Source organism: Etheostoma spectabile, chromosome 8 (genome assembly GCF_008692095.1).
Source record: "Etheostoma spectabile isolate EspeVRDwgs_2016 chromosome 8, UIUC_Espe_1.0, whole genome shotgun sequence".
In the NCBI taxonomy this organism is placed as follows: Eukaryota; Metazoa; Chordata; class Actinopteri; order Perciformes; family Percidae; genus Etheostoma; species Etheostoma spectabile.
Genome location: NC_045740.1, coordinates 29,311,113 through 29,330,883, shown reverse-complemented (window position 1 = coordinate 29,330,883; position 19,771 = coordinate 29,311,113). Strand labels below are relative to the sequence as shown.

General features: G+C 42.4%; 1 protein-coding gene across 1 annotated transcript; it reads left to right on the top strand.

Moving 5' to 3' along the window:
* Positions 1 to 957: 957 nt before the first annotated feature.
* On the top strand, positions 958 to 19,580 carry cpsf1 (cleavage and polyadenylation specific factor 1). Its single transcript, XM_032523054.1, is given in 39 exon segments — positions 958 to 1,180; positions 1,932 to 2,097; positions 2,195 to 2,222; positions 2,332 to 2,465; positions 2,560 to 2,640; positions 3,469 to 3,620; positions 3,964 to 4,110; positions 4,711 to 4,850; positions 5,017 to 5,127; positions 5,217 to 5,310; positions 5,392 to 5,479; positions 5,823 to 5,972; positions 6,214 to 6,265; positions 6,376 to 6,449; positions 6,550 to 6,624; positions 6,732 to 6,812; positions 7,154 to 7,249; positions 7,678 to 7,762; positions 7,765 to 7,853; positions 8,969 to 9,110; positions 9,287 to 9,465; positions 10,205 to 10,344; positions 10,440 to 10,614; positions 11,274 to 11,480; positions 11,589 to 11,678; positions 11,766 to 11,912; positions 12,000 to 12,152; positions 12,606 to 12,722; positions 13,038 to 13,128; positions 13,248 to 13,332; positions 15,159 to 15,300; positions 15,774 to 15,926; positions 16,499 to 16,675; positions 17,884 to 17,950; positions 18,038 to 18,085; positions 18,178 to 18,333; positions 18,941 to 19,070; positions 19,157 to 19,295; positions 19,377 to 19,580. Coding segments are annotated over 38 exon segments (4,407 nt in total). The 5' UTR covers positions 958 to 1,180; positions 1,932 to 1,953; the 3' UTR covers positions 19,425 to 19,580.
* Positions 19,581 to 19,771: the final 191 nt, after the last annotated feature.

The window sequence follows — 19,771 nt, the reverse complement described above, 5'->3', positions numbered from 1 at the left end:
TTCTTAAAATGAGATACCATTAGGAGTTGTTTTTTTAATTTGTTTTGATCATGCGCTCAGTTGTATTTATCAAAAATAGGCTACTGTATTGATTATATATGAAAAAATATATATATATACACTGAAAAAAATTATAAACTCAACACTCCCCCCCCCCCCCCCCCCCCCATATTTCATGAGCTGAACTCAAAGGTGTAAGACTTTTTCTATCCACACAAAAGGCTTATTTCTCTCAAATATTGTTCAGACGTCTGTCTAAATCTGTGTTTGTGAGCACTTCTACTTTGCAAAAACAAGTCTTGTGTTTATAATTTTGTTCAGTATTTATAATAATGTAAAGCTGACTTGAATGTTTTTTTACTACTGTTATGATTTAACATTTTTCCACATTAAACAATCAGAATCAGAATCAGCTTTATTCGCCAGGTATGAGCACACATACGAGGAATTTGTCTTTGGAGCATCGTTACTCACACTGTGCTTACACATACATATCAACCAAAACAGAAATATACACACTAATATATACACAATATATACATACTCGAAACAGAAACAATATAGAGGCATGAGTGCAATGAAGAGATCAAGATTCAAGCACACAAACATTGTCAAGATATCCCAAAAGGTTGCCTTAGACAGTACAGTACACTTTTTATTCAATTACATCAAACTCAGTTATGCAGAGTTGCATCTGGCCCCTCATTGTGTTAGGGACCCCAGAACTCAAAGGAACCGCTGGATCTGCACCCTCATTTCTGAAGACTTTAAAACATCTATCCAGGGAATGTTCCTTTAAATAGTAGAACAAACTGGACACACTAAACATAGCAATATTTTGTCTGTCTGGTATTCCTGAGATTGTCCTATCTGATTTAAAAAATAATGAAGAACTGAATATTTTCTCCGGTTCTTTAATGAGTCGTCATAACTTTTGGCTTCAGCTTCTACCAAGTTTTGTAACTGTGGGGGGCAGCAGAACACGCCAGAGCCGCTAGTCTGCCGGAAATGAAAGGACGAAGAAGACGGGCCGCCAGGGACAACACAACGACCACTGGCTAACTGCTAGCTAGCTTATCTGGCTATGGCTTAAGTTAGCAACCCACAAACTATGACACCCAATATGTAGACAGAAGAGGGAATAATAAAGCTACAGATTCTGATAACGTGTTTCATATAGGTACGTTGCCAAGTTTAATTCACAATTTGCTGAAATATGCCAACAAAAACTATAGTCAGGTGCACGCGCTGTGCCATGCTAACTAGTATGCTAGCTAGCTACAAAATAGGAACATTTGCGCGTTGCTAAAATAAATAAGTTTCCCATACATTTGTTACATGAATGTAACTGTCGGCGGGGCCGCACACAAGGCATAACAACAGGACTTAGTGGCTAACGTTAGCGCTGCTTGCACGTCTCATTAAATCGCAGTTAGCAGCTATTTAATTAACGTTAGCTAACGTTAGTTGCCAATGCGTGGCGCTGTCTTTGGTAAATGACAAGCTAACTAGCGTTGGTTACCATTGAAGCGTATTTGTACATCAATGACATGCATTTATAAAAGAAGTGCTTTAACTGGCTGTATTAAATAGCCACAGCTAAAAACAGTAAATGTAGCACATGTGTGTCCGCAGTTCATGAGGGCAGTAAGACATCCACTGAAATGAAGACGTTAAACAAAACCATGCATTGGTATTAGCTATAGAATAAAGCCCTGCATTGAGGTGTGGAGTGCTATATTTAATTAGGCATGTAGGTAATTCACACTTTTCACTGAATATCAGTTGAGTGTTGTGTCACGCTGCTAGCCAGTTACCACTAGCCACTCCAGTTTACTTTGGAGGAAGACTGTTGGGTTTATTGTATGTATCTTAATTGGACAGTGGCTCTCAAAGCCAGACATCCTGACATGCATGTTCTCCCCGGTCAGATGCTGAGGGCCACCTTCCAGGATGTATGCTGTGTACAGACAAGCACACACCCCCACTGCGGTGGAGTTTTCCGTCTACTGCAACTTCATATCCAGTAAGGAGAAGAATTTAGTTGTTGCTGGAACATCTCAACTCTTTGTCTACAGGATCATCCATGATGTGGAGGTAACTATAAGTCCACTTGCTTCATTGTGCCAAGTTTTGAAATACAAGCATCAATTGGCTTTTTGTGATATGTGTTACATTTATGTCATCATTTCAGAGTACGTCAAAGGCTGACAAGTCTTCAGGTACGTCTTGATGTCAGACTCTTAAAGTACACATTTTTATTATTAATGGATGCTATCAACTTTAATGAGTGCATTTGTGGTCCAAATTCATGCTTTCCTCCTCATACAGATTCCAAATCTCGTAAGGAGAAACTGGAGCAGGTGGCGTCCTTTTCACTTTTTGGCAATATTATGTCCATGGCCAGTGTGCAGCTTGTGGGAGCCAACAGAGATGCACTCCTCCTCAGTTTCAAAGATGCCAAGGTATCATTGTCTAAGCTGTGCACTGCCTAACCAGCTTCTAAACTGCCTAACAATGTGGTTGACTGACTTATGGGTGTGTTTGTTCTCTCACCAGTTGTCTGTAGTGGAGTATGACCCCGGGACACACGACCTAAAGACATTGTCCCTCCATTACTTTGAGGAGCCAGAGCTCAGGGTAAGGAAAAACCAGGATCCGTATTTATCAAGCCTCTGAGTAATATTCACAAAAACACTGCTAAGAATTAACTCAAGAGTAAGAAAATTCTTTGCTCAAAGCTGTGCTTAAAAGTTAGTTATCCAGCATTTAATTTGTAATTTAGCTGGGTTGTTGGGCTATATCTTAAGTGTCTGTCTTAGAGATGATTCACAACACTTTGTTGTTCCACAAGCGGGATTTTGGATGACAACATGGGCATGGACCAATCACTGATTAGATGTCTTTATATAAGAATATTCTCATATAAATTGAATGCTGAAATTCGTCACGCATTTGCCAAAAAATAATTTTCAAGAGAATACATTGGGATATACACATTGGAAATGAAAGAGAATCACATTTTCCACCATGTCTTAATTACATATTATCCACCGTTGTGCTGTTAACTGACCTGCATATTTATAAAAAGCCTAAATTATATGATATTCTAAGCCTGCTCTGTCCAAACGATACCGTTTGACTGCTCATTGTCAAACATTTCAAAAACATTCTTCCTCCTCTGAAAGGTCTCTGTCTCATGAGTCTCATCACAAGCCCCTCCTGGCAACTCCTAACTACTTGAAAGACCTCTCGAGCTGTCTTAAATAAGTGAATTATCATGAATTCTCTGCACTTTCGACTAAAATGGCACTTTGAGGAATATGGGCCCTGAATACAGTAAATCTGTGAAACAAAATGTGTTCAGTAGCTTCTGTCTGTCTGTTCCGAGAATCTGAGTTAGAGGAAATGTTCACATGCACAAGTGAATGCATTTCTTAACTAATTGCACTCTTTTTATACTTTCAGGATGGTTTTGTGCAGAATGTGCATATCCCCATTGTCCGTGTGGATCCCGAGAATCGCTGTGCTGTAATGCTAGTTTATGGCACCCAGCTCGTGGTGTTGCCATTCAGGAAGGACACTCTAACTGATGAACAGGAGGGGGGAGTGGGAGAAGGGTACGCCTGCAGTCCCACTATACATTCTGCTCATTAATGTCTTTTAGTGTCTGGTTGGCATTTCTTTCCCAAATCCCTCTCAGCACCATACATGTTAACATGTCCAATCTAAAATCTAATCTTGGTTTTGTTGGTACTAAATGTGGGGTTTCACACCCCCATCATCCTTTTTTAATTGTAACAGTTCATATTGTAGTTGCCATGCATGCATATCCATGGTTAGATGAACAAAAAGGAAAGATGGGAAACTGCCATTTGATTAAAAGACATCGTTTAATGTTTACTACACACATGTAACGTGTAATTTTCTAACTGCAAGCATGTCACTGAATCTCATCAACAGACCCAAATCCAGCTTCCTACCCAGCTACATCATTGATGTCCGTGAGCTGGACGAGAAGCTGCTGAACATCATCGACATGAAGTTCCTCCATGGATACTATGAGCCCACGTTGCTCATCCTGTTTGAGCCCAACCAGACATGGCCTGGGTCAGTACACCACGTCATCACCTATACAAACCACTTTTGGTTGTGTTGTTCAACCAGTAGATCCATCAACGTTTAAATCACAATCAGAAAAGTATGTTTTTTACACATACAAGGAATTTGTTTTGGTGTTGTAAAAAGGTTAAGACATCAAGTATTAGGAGTAGGGCCTTTGTTTGCTATAAATATGGCCAATAGAGCTGCTTAATTATGGGCTAAATCTTAATCACAGCTATATATTTGTCAAGAAATTTATTAAACACAATTGCTCATTGTAATTTGGAAAGATGTTGCACATAGTGAATGTAAAAAATAGTGAAACAGCTCAACAAATCAACAGTGCAAACACCTTGAACAGTAAAGTCCCCTTAATAGTTTTGCCTTTTTTTTAAATTAATTTAAAACACAAGACAGGAAAAGAGTTTACTTGCAATACTTAACATGCAAAAAATCATCTTTTTTTCCAATTAATCTATGTTTGTGTTCATTAAGAACCATAGTCGCTATTCAATTGTTGATAAATTGCACATCCCTAATGGTCATGACCTTTTATACTTAATGTTGATTTAATGTTTAATTTCTGTTTTCTGATCATTCTGCCAGGCGTGTTGCTGTGCGTCAGGACACTTGTAGCATCGTTGCCATCTCCCTCAACATAATGCAGAAGGTTCATCCTGTCATCTGGTCTCTCACTAATCTGCCCTTTGACTGTACGCAAGTCATGCCTGTTCCCAAGCCAATCGGTGAGCTCACACAATTCTGCCTTTTATCACTTTTTTACGAAAGGTGTTAAGTTCCACATTCCACCAGAAAGATAATTTCTGTTAGAGTGTTAGATATGAATTTACACAATGTAAAGAAGTGCATTGAGTTGTTAAAGAGCTTGGTGTTGTATCAAATCTTTTTTAGGTGGTGTGGTGGTGTTTGCTGTGAATTCATTGCTGTATCTGAACCAGAGTGTTCCACCATATGGAGTTTCTCTCAACTCTCAGACAAATGGGACCACGGCATTCCCTCTGCGTAAGCATTATCATCTGAAACACACACACACACAAATCACTTGCCATTTTGTAATGCATATCACAGGCTGACGTGTTTTGGTTTCCCAGGTGTACAGGAGGAAGTGAGGATTTCACTTGACTGTTCCCAGTCTGACTTTATTGCCTATGACAAGATGGTCATCTCTTTGAAAGGAGGAGAAATGTGAGTCATTGCAATCCCCATCAGAATGTACATAAATGAACAGTGGGCACGGTTAATGATTCTATACTGACTGTCTTGCAGTTACGTGTTGACCCTCATAACTGACGGCATGAGAAGTGTCCGGGCTTTCCACTTTGACAAAGCTGCTGCCAGCGTCCTGACAACCTGTGTAAGTTGTGCCTGTAACCGTGAGCAACAATGGTCTGATGACACCTGAATTCTCGATCTTAAACAAATACCCTTTCTTTTATGTACAGTATCTGTGGGATAGCTGTGAAAGCTAACCAGAACTTTAAGATTAAAGCTGCCGAACGCTATAGAAACATACACCTTTTACATATAGTATATTAGTGGTGAGATGAAACTCTTCAGACTCTACCAATAGCCCACACCTAGTTTGTTATATCTGGCCAACCTTTAAAGATGTAAAGTAAACACTGAATTTCTACTAAGTCTGTCAGCCTTTAGAGGATTTAGTATGATGCCTCCTCTCTGGGCTTTCCTCCTCCCAGATGGTGACCATGGAACCCGGCTACCTTTTCCTGGGTTCCCGCCTCGGAAACTCCCTGCTGCTGAAGTACACCGAGAAACTGCAGGAGACGCCACCAGAGGAGGCCGACGAAAAGCAGGACACCGAGAAAGAGAAGGATAAAGATAAACCGGTATGTTTGTGATTGCTAAAAAAAAAAAGTAAAATTTTAATACAGCCTTTTGTGAAGCACCATCAAAATGACATCTTTATTGTCACTTGTGAAGTGGCAGCAATTAGTTGCGATAAGTTATAGTTAGACCTTCGGTTAGTAAATGTGTACAGCACTCACTGCACTTGGAAGGATTCTCATTTTATTTGACAGCTTGTCTTCAACATAGCCTATGAACTAAATGATCACTAATGAATTCCAGGAAGAACCCCCAAACAAAAAGAAGCGAATGGAATCTTCCACCAACTGGACGGGTATGTTTTCACATTTCATTTTTGACATGTGCCAGAAATGTGTGCGTGTGTGTGTGTGTTTGTGTGTGATCTGCCTATCTGTGTTTCACTCAACTTCTTTGTTTTTTCAGATGAGGTGGATGAGATAGAAGTGTATGGAAGTGAGGCGCAGTCAGGCACTCAGCTGGCCACCTACTCCTTTGAGGTAAAAAACAAACAAACCCAAAACAACCCAAAGTTTCATTTGTTCTAACGTATATGCAGATCTTTCTGCAACGTAACTGCGTTTCTTTGTTTTCATACAGGTGTGTGATAGCATACTCAACATTGGACCGTGCTCAAATGCCTCCATGGGTGAACCTGCCTTCTTGTCTGAAGAGGTACACACATTAAAATATTTTCTAGTTTAGATTGGTTACTGTAAACCGTAACTTTCTCAAGAATTGTATTTTGAGGTGTCTGACATGGATTTCCATCCTGCCCACAGTTCCAGAGCAACCCTGAGCCCGACCTGGAGGTCGTGGTGTGCTCTGGCTACGGCAAGAATGGTGCACTCTCTGTACTTCAGGTAAATCCTGAAGTAGTACCTGATGTTGTTTCAATGCATGCGTATTTGGTTAGGTATATGCATGATAAATGTAAAGTATATGCATGATAAATGTTGAAACTGCACCATCCTAAAACCTGTGGTCGTGAGGGCCGTCTGCCACAGGTCCAGCGATGGTGCTACAGTGAAGTCTGGGTCTACCACGGCTGCCTCAGAGATCGACGGAGTAGCCTGTAAACACCCCAGACACATGCTCACAGTTCATAGATACTTTTGTGATTCATGTCCTAGAAATGTACAGTGTGCTGCTTCTGAGTTTAACTTGCCTATTATGATTGGTATTGTTTCCCTTCTGTTATCAGCGAAGCATCCGACCCCAAGTAGTCACTACGTTTGAGTTGCCAGGTTGCCATGACATGTGGACAGTCGTCTCAAATGAAGTCAAGGAAGACAAAAAAGTACTGTATATTTCTGCTTTAAGGGGAACTTTCCCAATTTTAAACCAACTCTGTCTTATGTGAAGTCAAGGAAGACAAACAAGTAATGTATATTTCTGCTTAAAGGGATGCTTTGCCGATTTTAAGCCAGCTCTGTGTCATCTTTGTGTGGACAGTGTGTTTCAATGCGTAGTGTTTGGCTTCACACCGTGGCACCAGTGCACAGAGCTTTGGTGGATCTGGGTGGACATCTGCTCTGCGAGGAGCTCCATGCACTGGCGCTACGGAGGGAAGTACACACTGCCCACACTGCCATGACATAGAGCTGGATTTAAATCAGCAAAATATCACTTTAACAGCCTAACGTTTTCATATTTAAGGGAATGTTTACTTGTTTATGGTGGCACCTTTTTTCTTTTGCAGTAAGATGTTTCTCGATCCTTTCTTAGGCTGCAAAAAGCGATGATTCAGAGGACGGGGCCGAGACAGAGACCGGTGAGGATGGAGAAGACGGAGAAAAGGACCAGGAAGAGAAGAGAAAGAGGAGGAAAAGACAGAGCCTCCCCTGGAGGATGATACGAAGAAGCACGGCTTTCTCATTCTGAGCAGAGAAGATTCAACCATGGTAAAAACACACGTCAATACACATCAGATCTCTATAAACAGATATCTGCATATGAATGCTGTTTGTAGTCTGAGTAGTACTTACCAATCACGTTTTAGCGGGTTTGGGTTGCCTGCACAATAACAGTCCGTGTGGAGAATGAAGGCGGTGGAATGTATCCGCTGAAATGCAATCTCGGAACCCATCGGCTATCGTGTGGCAATGATTTTATTTTGATTAGCTTTTTTGCTTGCATATGCAGATATTTGTTTATATAAATGAGCTAAAATGTCTTCCGGACCTAAAACGCCTTTCAAAAAGTATAGACTTGGATTTTAAACATAGGCTAACACACGGAAGTGTTGGTACGCGATCTGTGCTGCCTGCACGATCCCCCATGCGCATAAATATGTAGCAGAAATCGTGTCATTTTTACTACACTATTAGTATCACACGTGTGTTGACTGGCGGTTACTAAATAAACACCAGCGCGATCACCACTGGACAAATCACTAATATTTTTGTTTTTGACACTTTAAAAGACCCTCAAAATAAAACCTAAAAATAACCGTTAAAATATATAACAGCCGTTACGTCAGTTCTACTTTACTTTTAATTTCAATCAATCAATACTTTAAAGTCTTAATTCAGCTTTTCCCAGTGTTTAGTTTGAGTTAACATTATTCTAGATTGAATCAAGTTGTCAGCTAGCGGTTAGCTGAATTAGCTGTTAACTAAACTAACGTTAGCTTCCTGGCGGAGGCTTACGGCAGGCCGCTGCAACTACGACCGGAAGCGTGAAACAGATTGTGCAGTGTCGTAAAACAGGATTATCATCTGCACATGTCGGATCACGTACCCACAGGAAGAACAAGTTTTGCCTTGGATATCCGCTGGCTGCACCGGAACCCTAGTATTATTGGCTGTTTTTTTCCAGAGACTAAATAGTCAGAACGAGATTGACACACATCTTATTTGTCCATTGATTTTGGTCTGAACAAATGCAAAAGTAAAAGCTTTTTATTGAACTCCGTCAATCCCAAGGAAAAACTCAACCTATCTATTATATAATTTGGATATTATGTAATAAAACTTGGCGGTGTTTTTGCATAATCTGAACATTTGTTTTTGTGCAGATCCTTCAGACAGGTCAGGAGATCATGGAGCTGGACACCAGTGGGTTCGCTACCCAGGGACCCACTGTGTTTGCTGGAAACATCGGTGACAACAAGTACATCATCCAAGTCTCCCCCATGGGGATTCGGCTACTGGAAGGAGGTAAACTAGGATCAAAATGTTAGGTTGAAATAGTGAAACATGAGTGATAATTAGATCTTTACATTCAGTTGTTACAGTAGCAAACAGTAGAGGAGTAACGGTGAAAATCTGTATAATATTAAAGCAAATTCAAGTTATTAAAAATTAAACTTGTTCTTTTTTAATTCTGCTTTCAGTGACACAGCTCCACTTCATCCCTGTGGACTTGGGCTCTCCCATAGTGCATTGCTCCGTGGCGGACCCTTACGTGGTCATCATGACTGCAGAGGGGGTGGTCACCATGTTTGCGCTGAAGACGGACTCGTACATGGGGAAGACACACCGGCTGGCCCTGCAGAAACCACAGATCCCCACTGTGAGTAAATCATCCTCTTCACTCCTGTTTTAGTGGCTTTTTATCTGCCAATCAGGCCCCCTGCTGGCCAAAGGGAAGCACTAGGGCTAGAAGCTCTGGTACTGCACTGTCAGCAGCATCACTCTGTTCAATCCTGTGCTTCAGTAATGATGCACAATGAATCGTAATCTTCTCAAAATCACAATATGGACTAGTGCCGTATCCAAATCGCAGGGGGGGCCATAACATTTGTTAAAGGCAAAATATATGTGCTGCAGAGATGTCCCGGCCTACAAATCCTATCCTACAGACTGCAAAACAAATCTTTGTTTGGAACAGATCCTCACATAAAACACACTATCATTTTAGTTTCTTTTAATTTACATTTAAAATGAGAATATCAATAAAACAATGTTCATTCCCTTCAATATTGTGAATCATATCCCAATCACATTATCAGTCCAAAATAATTGCAATTAGATATTTTCTTCATATTGTGCAGAAATGGTTATTCATACAATATATTTATTGATTGGGATGACTGTAAACTAGTGTATGTTAGATTAGTTAATATGTATTATTTTTATATTCAGGTACGGCACCGCACATTTCATTGTACACAAGCTTGTGCAATAACAACAAAGTTTATTCTATTCTCTTTGTTGTTCATGCCCTAATGCACATAGTTACACTCCCTTAATTCAAAACTAGATTCATGGAACTATAATCAACTTGTTTAAAACCGCCTCCCATTCAACAGCAATCCCGTGTGATCACACTGTGTGCTTACCGGGACGTAAGTGGCATGTTCACCACAGAAAACAAAGTGAGCTGCTCGGTCAGAGAGGACCCCGTCATCAGGAGTCAGTCTGAAGAAGAGACCATCATCCATGACCTCAGGTAAGAGCACCACCTCCATACTGAAACACACAGCCAGTCGCCACGTGTCCCATTTAGCGGATTGATGGATTGATTGATTGATGTTAAATGTATAGTAACACAGTGGACGATGAGGAGGAAATGCTGTACGGAGACTCAAACGCCAGCGCAGCTCATGGAAGGGACGAATCCGGCCGCAGCTTCGGGGCACTGGGGCTTTCTGACGGAAGCTCGAGCAAAGCAGAACCCAGCCACTGGTGCATTATCTGCAGAGAGAGTGGCGTTATGGAGGTATGGGGTGTATGTTACATCATAAGAATATATACACTATATTAATCAGCATGTAGTCTCGCTTTGCCAGACCTTCCTCCACAGCGCTGCTGAGGAGGGTCTGGCTAGTCCACACAGCATTCTGGGATGGGAGAAAAACGTGTTCTGGTTTATTGGGATTTCTTATAACCAATCACAATTGTGATGGGCGTCGCTACCGCTGCAAAATAGTCTCAGGAAGGAACATGTGTACATGTAAAAGTAGTTTTGGTCATCAACAGAAAACTCAGATTGGACAGATAGTCTAGCTAGCTGTCTGGATTTACCCTGCAGAGATCTGAGGACCAGGTAACCATAGTCCTCAGATTGGACAGATAGTCTAGCTAGCTGTCTGGATTTACCCTGCAGAGACCTGAGGACCAGGTGACCATAGTCCTCAGATTGGACAGATAGTCTAGCTAGCTGTCTGGATTTACCCTGCAGAGATCTGAGGACCAGGTGACCATAGTCCTCAGATTGGACAGATAGTCTAGCTAGCTGTCTGGATTTACCCTGCAGAGATCTGAGGACCAGGTAACCATAGTCCTCAGATTGGACAGATAGTCTAGCTAGCTGTCTGGATTTACCCTGCAGAGATCTGAGGACCAGGTAACCAATGCTCTTTGCTTTTATTTTAACAGATTTACCAGCTCCCAGACTGGCGATTGGTGTTCCTGGTGAAGAACTTCCCAGTTGGTCAGAGAGTGCTGGTAGACAGTTCGTCTGGCCAATCAGCAGCACAGGGGGAGGGTAAAAAAGAAGAAGTCACGCGTCAGGGAGAGATCCCACAAGTCAAAGAGGTGGCGTTGGTGTCCCTCGGCTACAATCACAGCAGACCGTATTTACTGGTGAGTGTTTGTTTGTGTTTTGCTTGAATAATTTGCTTACATGAAAATAAAATAATAAAACTTAAACTGAATAAAAAGGGTATGACAAAAAGTGTCCTTGTTTTCCAGGTCCATGTGGAACAAGAGCTTCTGATCTACGAAGCGTTCCCGTATGATCAACAGCAGCCACAAAACAACCTGAAAGTGCGCTTCAAAAAGGTCAGAGCTAAGATGATAACGGGGGGGGCCACATCGAGTCAAATTTGAAAGAGGTGAATCTTTACTGTGCTACTTCACTCTGCACAGGTGCCCCACAACATTAACTTCAGAGAAAAGAAATCAAAGGTGAAGAAAGATAAGAAGGCAGAGAGCGGTGCCGCCGAAGAGAGTTCAGCTGTGAAGAGTCGGATTGCCAGATTCAGATACTTTGAGGACATCTCTGGATACTCAGGGGTGAGGAAGACATTTACAAAAACAAAACCAAATTCTACATCCTGTCACATACTGAAATAACTCTTCACATTGTCCTTGTTGTCCCAGGTGTTTATCTGCGGCCCGTCCCCTCACTGGATGCTGGTCACCTCTCGTGGAGCCATGAGGCTTCACCCCATGACCATTGATGGCCCCATTGAGTCCTTCTCCCCCTTCCATAACATCAACTGCCCCAAAGGTTTCCTCTACTTCAACAAACAGGTACACAGTGGCACGCTCTCACCTCAGTAGTGTTCCTCTGTCAACTTCACTCTGAAGGGAAACAAAAACACAACTTAGACTTATTAAATAACTAGAATTTGGATGAGAGTATGAATGATAATTATTATTCTTTTTAAGTATTATTATTCATTCTATAAGTCCAACTGGTAAGATTATTTTTAATATCCTCAGTGCTCCTCAGATACGGAACTCTCTGCTTTTTTCACTTGTTCTTGTATCAGGTTTCTATTTCCTTCAACAGTTTTGAGTGTGTGTGTGTGTGTGTGTGTGTGTGTGTGTGTGTGTGTGTGTGTGTGTGTGTGTGTGTGTGTGTGTGTGTGTGTGTGTGTGTGTGTGTGTGTGTGTGTGTGTGTGTGTGTGTGTGTGTGTGTGTGTGTGTGTGTGTGTGTGTGTGTGTGTGTGTGTGTGTGTGTGTGTGTGTTTTTCCCACAGGGAGAGCTGCGGATCAGTGTCCTGCCCACCTATCTGTCCTACGATGCCCCTTGGCCCGTCAGAAAAATCCCCCTGCGATGCACCATCCACTACGTCTCCTACCATGTCGAATCCAAGGCAAGGCTCCCTTTAACTCAGCACACACACGCGCACACACACACACAGCCCCAAAAGGCACCAGAACGGCAACGTGACACAAATTCGAGCTGAAACACATTCCCCCGGACACCTCCGCTTGCGTAACACGATGCAAAAATAAAAGCGTATCGATCGAGCCGCTTTGAAAAGTTTGAGACGAAAGCCCTCTGGCCTTCAAGTGTTCTTCCAGCGAGAGAAGAAAAAAAAATCAATGAGGCATTAGTCTTTGATGTTAACGTTTTGTGTGGCTTTGGCTTTCTTCCCCCCCCCCCCCCCCCCCCCCCCCCCCCTCAGGTGTATGCTGTGTGCACCAGTGTGAAAGAGCCCTGCACACGCATCCCCAGGATGACTGGAGAGGAGAAGGAGTTTGAAACCATAGAACGAGGTCAGACATGAACACACACACACACACACACACAAACTTTATTTATTAATTCATATTATGTCCCCCTTAGCACAAATATGTGTATACATTACTGTTGTTTCTTGCATGTCCCCCTGCAGATGAACGTTACATTAATCCTCAGCAGGAGAAGTTCTCCATCCAGCTCATCTCTCCAGTCAGCTGGGAGGCCATTCCCAACACCAGGTAACAGCTGTCCTCTGGAGGTCTCACACCCCTCTGTGAAGCGAGTGTTGTTTGCAAATCAATAAGAAAGCCTTGTTTTAATAGGCCTTAGGCAACTATGAATCAAGATGTCCACACAAGTTTGGGCTTGCTTTGTTTTCTCTTTTTCTCTGAACTAGGTCGCTCTAGAGGAGGCTTTGTGCTGCTTTTAGAGAATTAGGGCGTTTAACGGAAGATCTTGGGTCATTTATCAAAGCTGTATATTATTAATTAAGTCCAACATTGCTGCTTTTTTTGTTTCAGTGAGGGTCATTTGGAAATGTCGGGTCATTTGTCCAAGTCTCTAGTCATTTAGATGCTCGGTATTATTATTACTGACCACTGTGAAGAGCTGAAGCACATACATATGGAACGGGCTTGTAGTGTTTCTGCATTATATGTTGGGGCACTGATTGTGTGAGAATATGAATTACAGTCCTTTCTGTCAAAACACATTTAGAGTTGTTATTTTAATGTGGAGACATGCTCAGTTCAGTACTATGTTAATTTAGCCTTGCTTTTTACTATAATGCAATGTTACACTGGAACAGCTTTGGCTTAATGCCAGAATGAAGTGTCACAGGCATGATAGTCTGAATCCCCGACCTTCCACTTCCAGGATTGCTCCTGTGCCGTCAGTAATTTTGTCTCTTTTTTTGGCCGGATGTCTGTTACCTTACACTTTCTTTGTGTTTTAAACTCTGGTGGATTTCTGAGGACTATGGTTACCTGGTCCTCAGATCTCTGCAGGGTAAATCCAGACAGCTAGCTAGACTATCTGTCCAATCTGAGGACTATGGTTACCTGGTCCTCAGATCTCTGCAGGGTAAATCCAGACTGCTAGCTAGACTATCTGTCCAATCTGAGTTTTCTGTTGATGACTAAAACTACTTTTACATGTACACATGTTCCACTAAAACAAGTGTGTTTTAAATCATCAGATTCCAGACCAACAAAGTATAAATCAGCAGGTTTAGGGATTATTTGTAAAGAATGTGAATAATAACTCATTATACTGAGAAGTTGGCATCAGAGCTCTTCATCATAGAAACATGGAGCTGCTGATACAGCACACGGTGAGCTGGTTGGGGTTGCGCTGTTAGGAATAATTGGTGGAAACTTGGTCTGTTTTTAGCCCAGAGGTTAGGGACTGTTTGTTTTTTATTTAAGGGGTTACCAGAGTAGTTTGGGGTCTTTAGTCAAAAAAGACCAGTAGATTCAGTAGATTTACTCACTAACATTATTGTTGAAACACAACAAGTATAGAAACTAAATGCACACTTCTTGCATTACTTCAAATACTAAGTTACTCCTCTAGTAAACTAGTATTCACATGAAATAAAACCATTCAAGACCATTCAACAAAGCACACTGGGTAATAACGGGTTCAACATGTTTGCACAATCTCACAAATAATCACCGGGGCTGAAAAGGATGTTTGAGTCGGGTACGGCTGCTGCATGGAGAACTCCCTTCTCATGCCCTCCAGATTGCGTGCTGTCTGCAAGCTTTGACTTTTCAAAATAAAAGCTTGTGTCTGGTCCGCTATGTTTTCATACATTGGTGTTTTCAATGTTTTTGAACTGAATAGTTCGGCCATCATGCTAATGAATGAACAGGACTTTTTCCTTGGGTTTTCTTGACAACTGGGAGCTAAGAAACAAAACAGGCAGTGGACCAACAGAAAAAAAGGCATCAAAACAGTCTCACAGGAGAACATTGTCCTATTTGTAGTAATAATATAATACTAAAATCCCTATAATCAGACAGGAACAGCAGAGTATGACTCTACTGTGTGTCCCCATAAGGTTTGACCTGGACGAGTGGGAACATGTGACCTGTATGAAGACGGTGTCCCTGCGGAGTCAGGAGACGGTGTCTGGACTGAAGGGCTACGTGGCAGCAGGGACCTGCCTGATGCAGGGGGAGGAGGTCACCTGCAGGGGCCGGGTAAGCAGCAGCACACAACAACAACACCAACACATATGGATGCTCGCTTATGGAAAACAAAAATGAGTTTGGTCAATATATTTCAATGATTGATTGCTCATGGACTTTTGGAAAGATGTTGCATTTATTAAACTTAAAAAAACAGTGAAACAGTTAAATCAACAGTTAAAACACCCTGAACTGTAAAACTGCCCATAATACTACTCCCCTTTAAACGTTTTTAATTCCTCTCCAGAACCCAAGACAACAGAAGTGTTTACTTGATAAATCTAATGTGTAAAACTATTGTTTATCTCAGTTACATTGGGTTTTGTAATCTCCAAAATTGAAAATCACAGCCATACCACCAGACTAGGTTTTGTTTATTTAAAAAAAAAAAAAAAAAAAAAAGGCTTTCTCAAGGCCCACACAATGATAAATATAAGACATGAAAACACCTGCTCATCGCTTGGCGTTTGCTTCTGTTTGTTCAGATTGTGATCCTGGACGTGATCGAAGTGGTGCCCGAGCCGGGCCAGCCCCTCACCAAGAACAAGTTCAAAGTGTTGTACGAGAAGGAACAGAAGGGGCCGGTGACGGCTCTGTGTCACTGCCACGGTTACCTGGTGTCGGCCATCGGACAGAAGGTAGGACCACGCCGCCGCATCACAACCCCGGCAGTCCCCATAGCTGGGAAAAATACGGCTGTCTCATACTAGACTGGATGAGGCCAGAACTGTAGGGATGTGCCCATCAGCTTTTTGGCCCCCAATCTATATTGTCGATACCAAGTCCCAATACAATACAATAGAGTTGCACACTTATTGTTTTTATTGTTTACAAAAATAATTATGTAAATTAAGTAACTAAAAAGTTGGCCTTAGCTCAGTTTAACTTAGTACAGCTAGCAATTTTGTGTAACTCACATATAAAATCAACTTCTACTGACAATGGTGTTGAATTGGTGATCGCGGTAACTGCCGATCAGTAAAAAAAAAAAAAAGATCATATCAGCTCTGTTCTGTTCCTTCACTTCAATCAGAACATCCCTATAGAACTGAATTGGAGCTCATAGCTTAAACACTCTTGGTATTCTGCCCTGCTCTACATAAGGAATCTCATGTTGATGTGTGACCAAATACTAATGACAAGCTAGCATGACATCACAGGTTGATATGGAAAACCTGCAGGTTGTGTAAGTCCCTGCGTGTCCCTGCAGATCTTCCTGTGGGTCCTGAAGGACAACGACCTGACGGGCATGGCCTTCATCGACACCCAGCTCTACATCCACCAGATGTTCAGCATCAAGAATTTCATCCTGGCGGCCGACCTGATGAAGAGCATCTCGCTGCTGCGCTACCAGGAGGAGAGCAAGACGCTGTCTCTCGTCAGCAGGGTGAGGAAGGACCCCCCCCCCCCCCCCCCCCCAGAGTGGAGCTGTAATCAGGCCTGAAAAGTTAGGCCCGACCCGACAGAATTCGGCCTGAGCCTGACAAGTACATTTTGATTGACATCTTTTTTTAAAAGCCCAAACCCGTTTACAGACATTATTTGAATGGGCACACACACACAGCTCTTTTTGCCTTTTGTCAAGAATGAGTCTTTTTTCCATTTTTTAATATCATTTTTTCTGCTCATTTATGGCACAACCCGGGGGAGCAAGCCCGTGTAAAATGATCCCGGGTCCCGTCGGGATCTTCAGCTCCAGCACTGTGTCCAGTCAGTCTCATTGAGGTTTTCTTAGAGATGTTCATGATCAACCGTTTAACCTCTTTAAGCGTCAAATTTTTGAGCAATATGATCTGTCAGGTTCAACAGTTCAAAACAATATTATAACATTTTTAAAAGTAATTAAAAAATGTTGCATTGAAAAAGAAAAATAGGCCATCCAGTCTATCCCTAAACTGTTAGTTAACTTGCTAGTACAAACTTGTTTGTGGCTCACACAACCGACTGGCAACCGGCTACGTGGCCCACGTCCCCGTATCGGTGAGGACTAGAGCGTGGCAGCAGGACCAGAGTCGGTAGTCCTGCCCATGAACCCGCTTCACCAATCGCAGGTCAATCTCAGCTGTCAATCATGCGTTTCACCCAGTTTTTACAGCACCAACTAAAGTTATCAGAAAAATGAACCCTTGAACAAACATCAGCATGATTAGCACTCTCTAAAATGACAGAAACCGTCTTTGGGGAAATGCAGACAGACATTTAAATCTCTGGAAATAAACAGTGGTAGTAGCAGCTTCCTCTTCAGGGGCAGCCCAGTGTCTTTGCTAGTTAACGACCGACGCAGTTGTCAATTTCCCGTCCACTAGGATTAGCGTATGTCTGATGATATCGTCCATCGGCACAACCCTAGTATATATAATATTTGCTGATATTTAGTGTTCTTTCATACAGTTTGAGGTGGGGCCAGTGTTGTTCTTGAGTGCAGAGGAAGACTACCGCTAACCGCTGGGCTGCCGTGCACACGATGAGTGTTTTATTGATTAGGAGGTACAAGTTAGTCCTGATGGCGTGTCTCCTGTGGGGGTCTGTATCGGCTGGAGATAATCTCTCTGTCTTTGTTCAGATTTAACTGTTTTCTTATTGTTTTGGCAACAGGATGCAAAGCCCCTGGAGGTTTACAGCATTGATTTCATGGTGGACAACAACCAGCTTGGATTATTGGGTAATGTTTGTAATGCCCTCGTTATTAAATTAGCAAAATAACTGTCCCGTTCTCGTTAACCTTTTTTAAAATTAATTTCCCCTTTAGTGTCAGATCGAGACAAGAACCTCTATGTATATATGTATTTACCTGAAGGTACGTCATATTTTTGGAACAACATATGCAAACGTAACAAATGTCAGTATTCATTCCCCTGCGGTCATGTGATGTGTGGTGTGGGGTTGCAGCTAAAGAGAGCTTCGGAGGAATGCGGCTGCTGCGGCGAGCGGACTTCAACGCCGGAGCCAACATAAACACTTTCTGGCGGATGCCGTGCCGAGGAGCCCTGGACACCGGCAGCAAGAAGGCTCTGACCTGGGACAACAAGCACATCACGTGGTTCGGTAAGGGGCCACCCCCCAGTACATTCTAGAAGTGATGAGCATAGAAGTGACAATATGAGGATAATAGCTAATTGAAACTGAAATCTAAACTGTGCTCAACCACAGAACTGTGTGTGCGTGCGTGCGTGCGTGCGTGCGTGTGTGTGTGTTGTGCTCTCAAATTCAGTTCGCTTCGGGAAACAAGTTTTTAATTGTTTAGGTAAAGGGGTGTAAAGGTTTACAAAGAATATCTTTACGGCATTTACTCTCTAACTGGGACGATTTGGGGAGAGCTAGAGCTGTAGAGCTAATTACATTTAACCATGTATCCAGCTAATTTAAATAGCTCACATCATAAAACTTCATTTAATATTGTATGAATGAATTGTTTTTCATGTCTTTTACGGGATGAAAAACAAGTTCATTCCCGAGACTATTTTACAGAGCCACCGTCGCTGCGTCTGGAGCTTAGCACCGCCCAAGTCTATTGTGATTGGTTTAAAGAAATGCCAACAGCCCAGAATGTTGGTGTGGTGTAGTCAGACCTTACTCTGCAGGGCTGTGGAGATAGGTCTGGGAAGCCAAGACTGCATTTGGACCAAACCTGGTTTTTCATCTGTTCCCCCAGCCACCCTGGACGGAGGCGTTGGCCTGCTCCTCCCCATGCAGGAGAAGACCTATCGCCGTCTACTGATGTTGCAAAATGCTCTGAACAGCATGCTGCCTCATCATGCCGGTCTGAACCCCAAGGCCTTCAGGTTAGCATCTGCCTCCAGGACTACAAGTCCCTGCTCAAAGACGGGATCATGTTTTTTTGACCGAGCCCTTTGTCTCTTGCGTCCAGAATGCTGCACACCGACAGGAGAAGCCTGCAGAACGCCGTGAGAAACATCCTGGATGGAGAACTCCTCAACAAGTACTTGTACCTCAGTACAATGGAGCGCAGTGAGCTGGCCAAGAAGATTGGTACCACTCAGGACATAGTAAGACGTAGCAGTCACAGAAGAGAGGATGCACGGAGGTCTGTTTTGGTTTTCTAATTTCTCCTGTCACTTCCTCCCCAGATCCTGGATGACCTCCTGGAGATCGACCGAGTCACAGCTCATTTCTGAGAGCCACATTCCCACGTCTCGTCACCCAATGCTGTTTTATACTGAATGGAGAAAATGTTTTGTTATGGCCATCTTTGTGCAAACCTGATTTGTTTTTCTTACTTAGATGAGAGGAAAAAAAGTGGGCAGACATGTTTTCTTAGGATATTTTGTATTCAAAAATAAAAATCTGTAAAAGTAATTTACACAAGCCTTGTGTTTGAGTTTAAAGTGATGAAGACCGAGATGCCTTGAAGAAGGAGGTAGAACATTTTATTAACCGATTTTAAAATAATTTAAAAACATTTGGTTAGGTGGAACTGGACTGTTCTTTTACCTGAGTTGAGGTGCAGTAACTGCTGAACTCG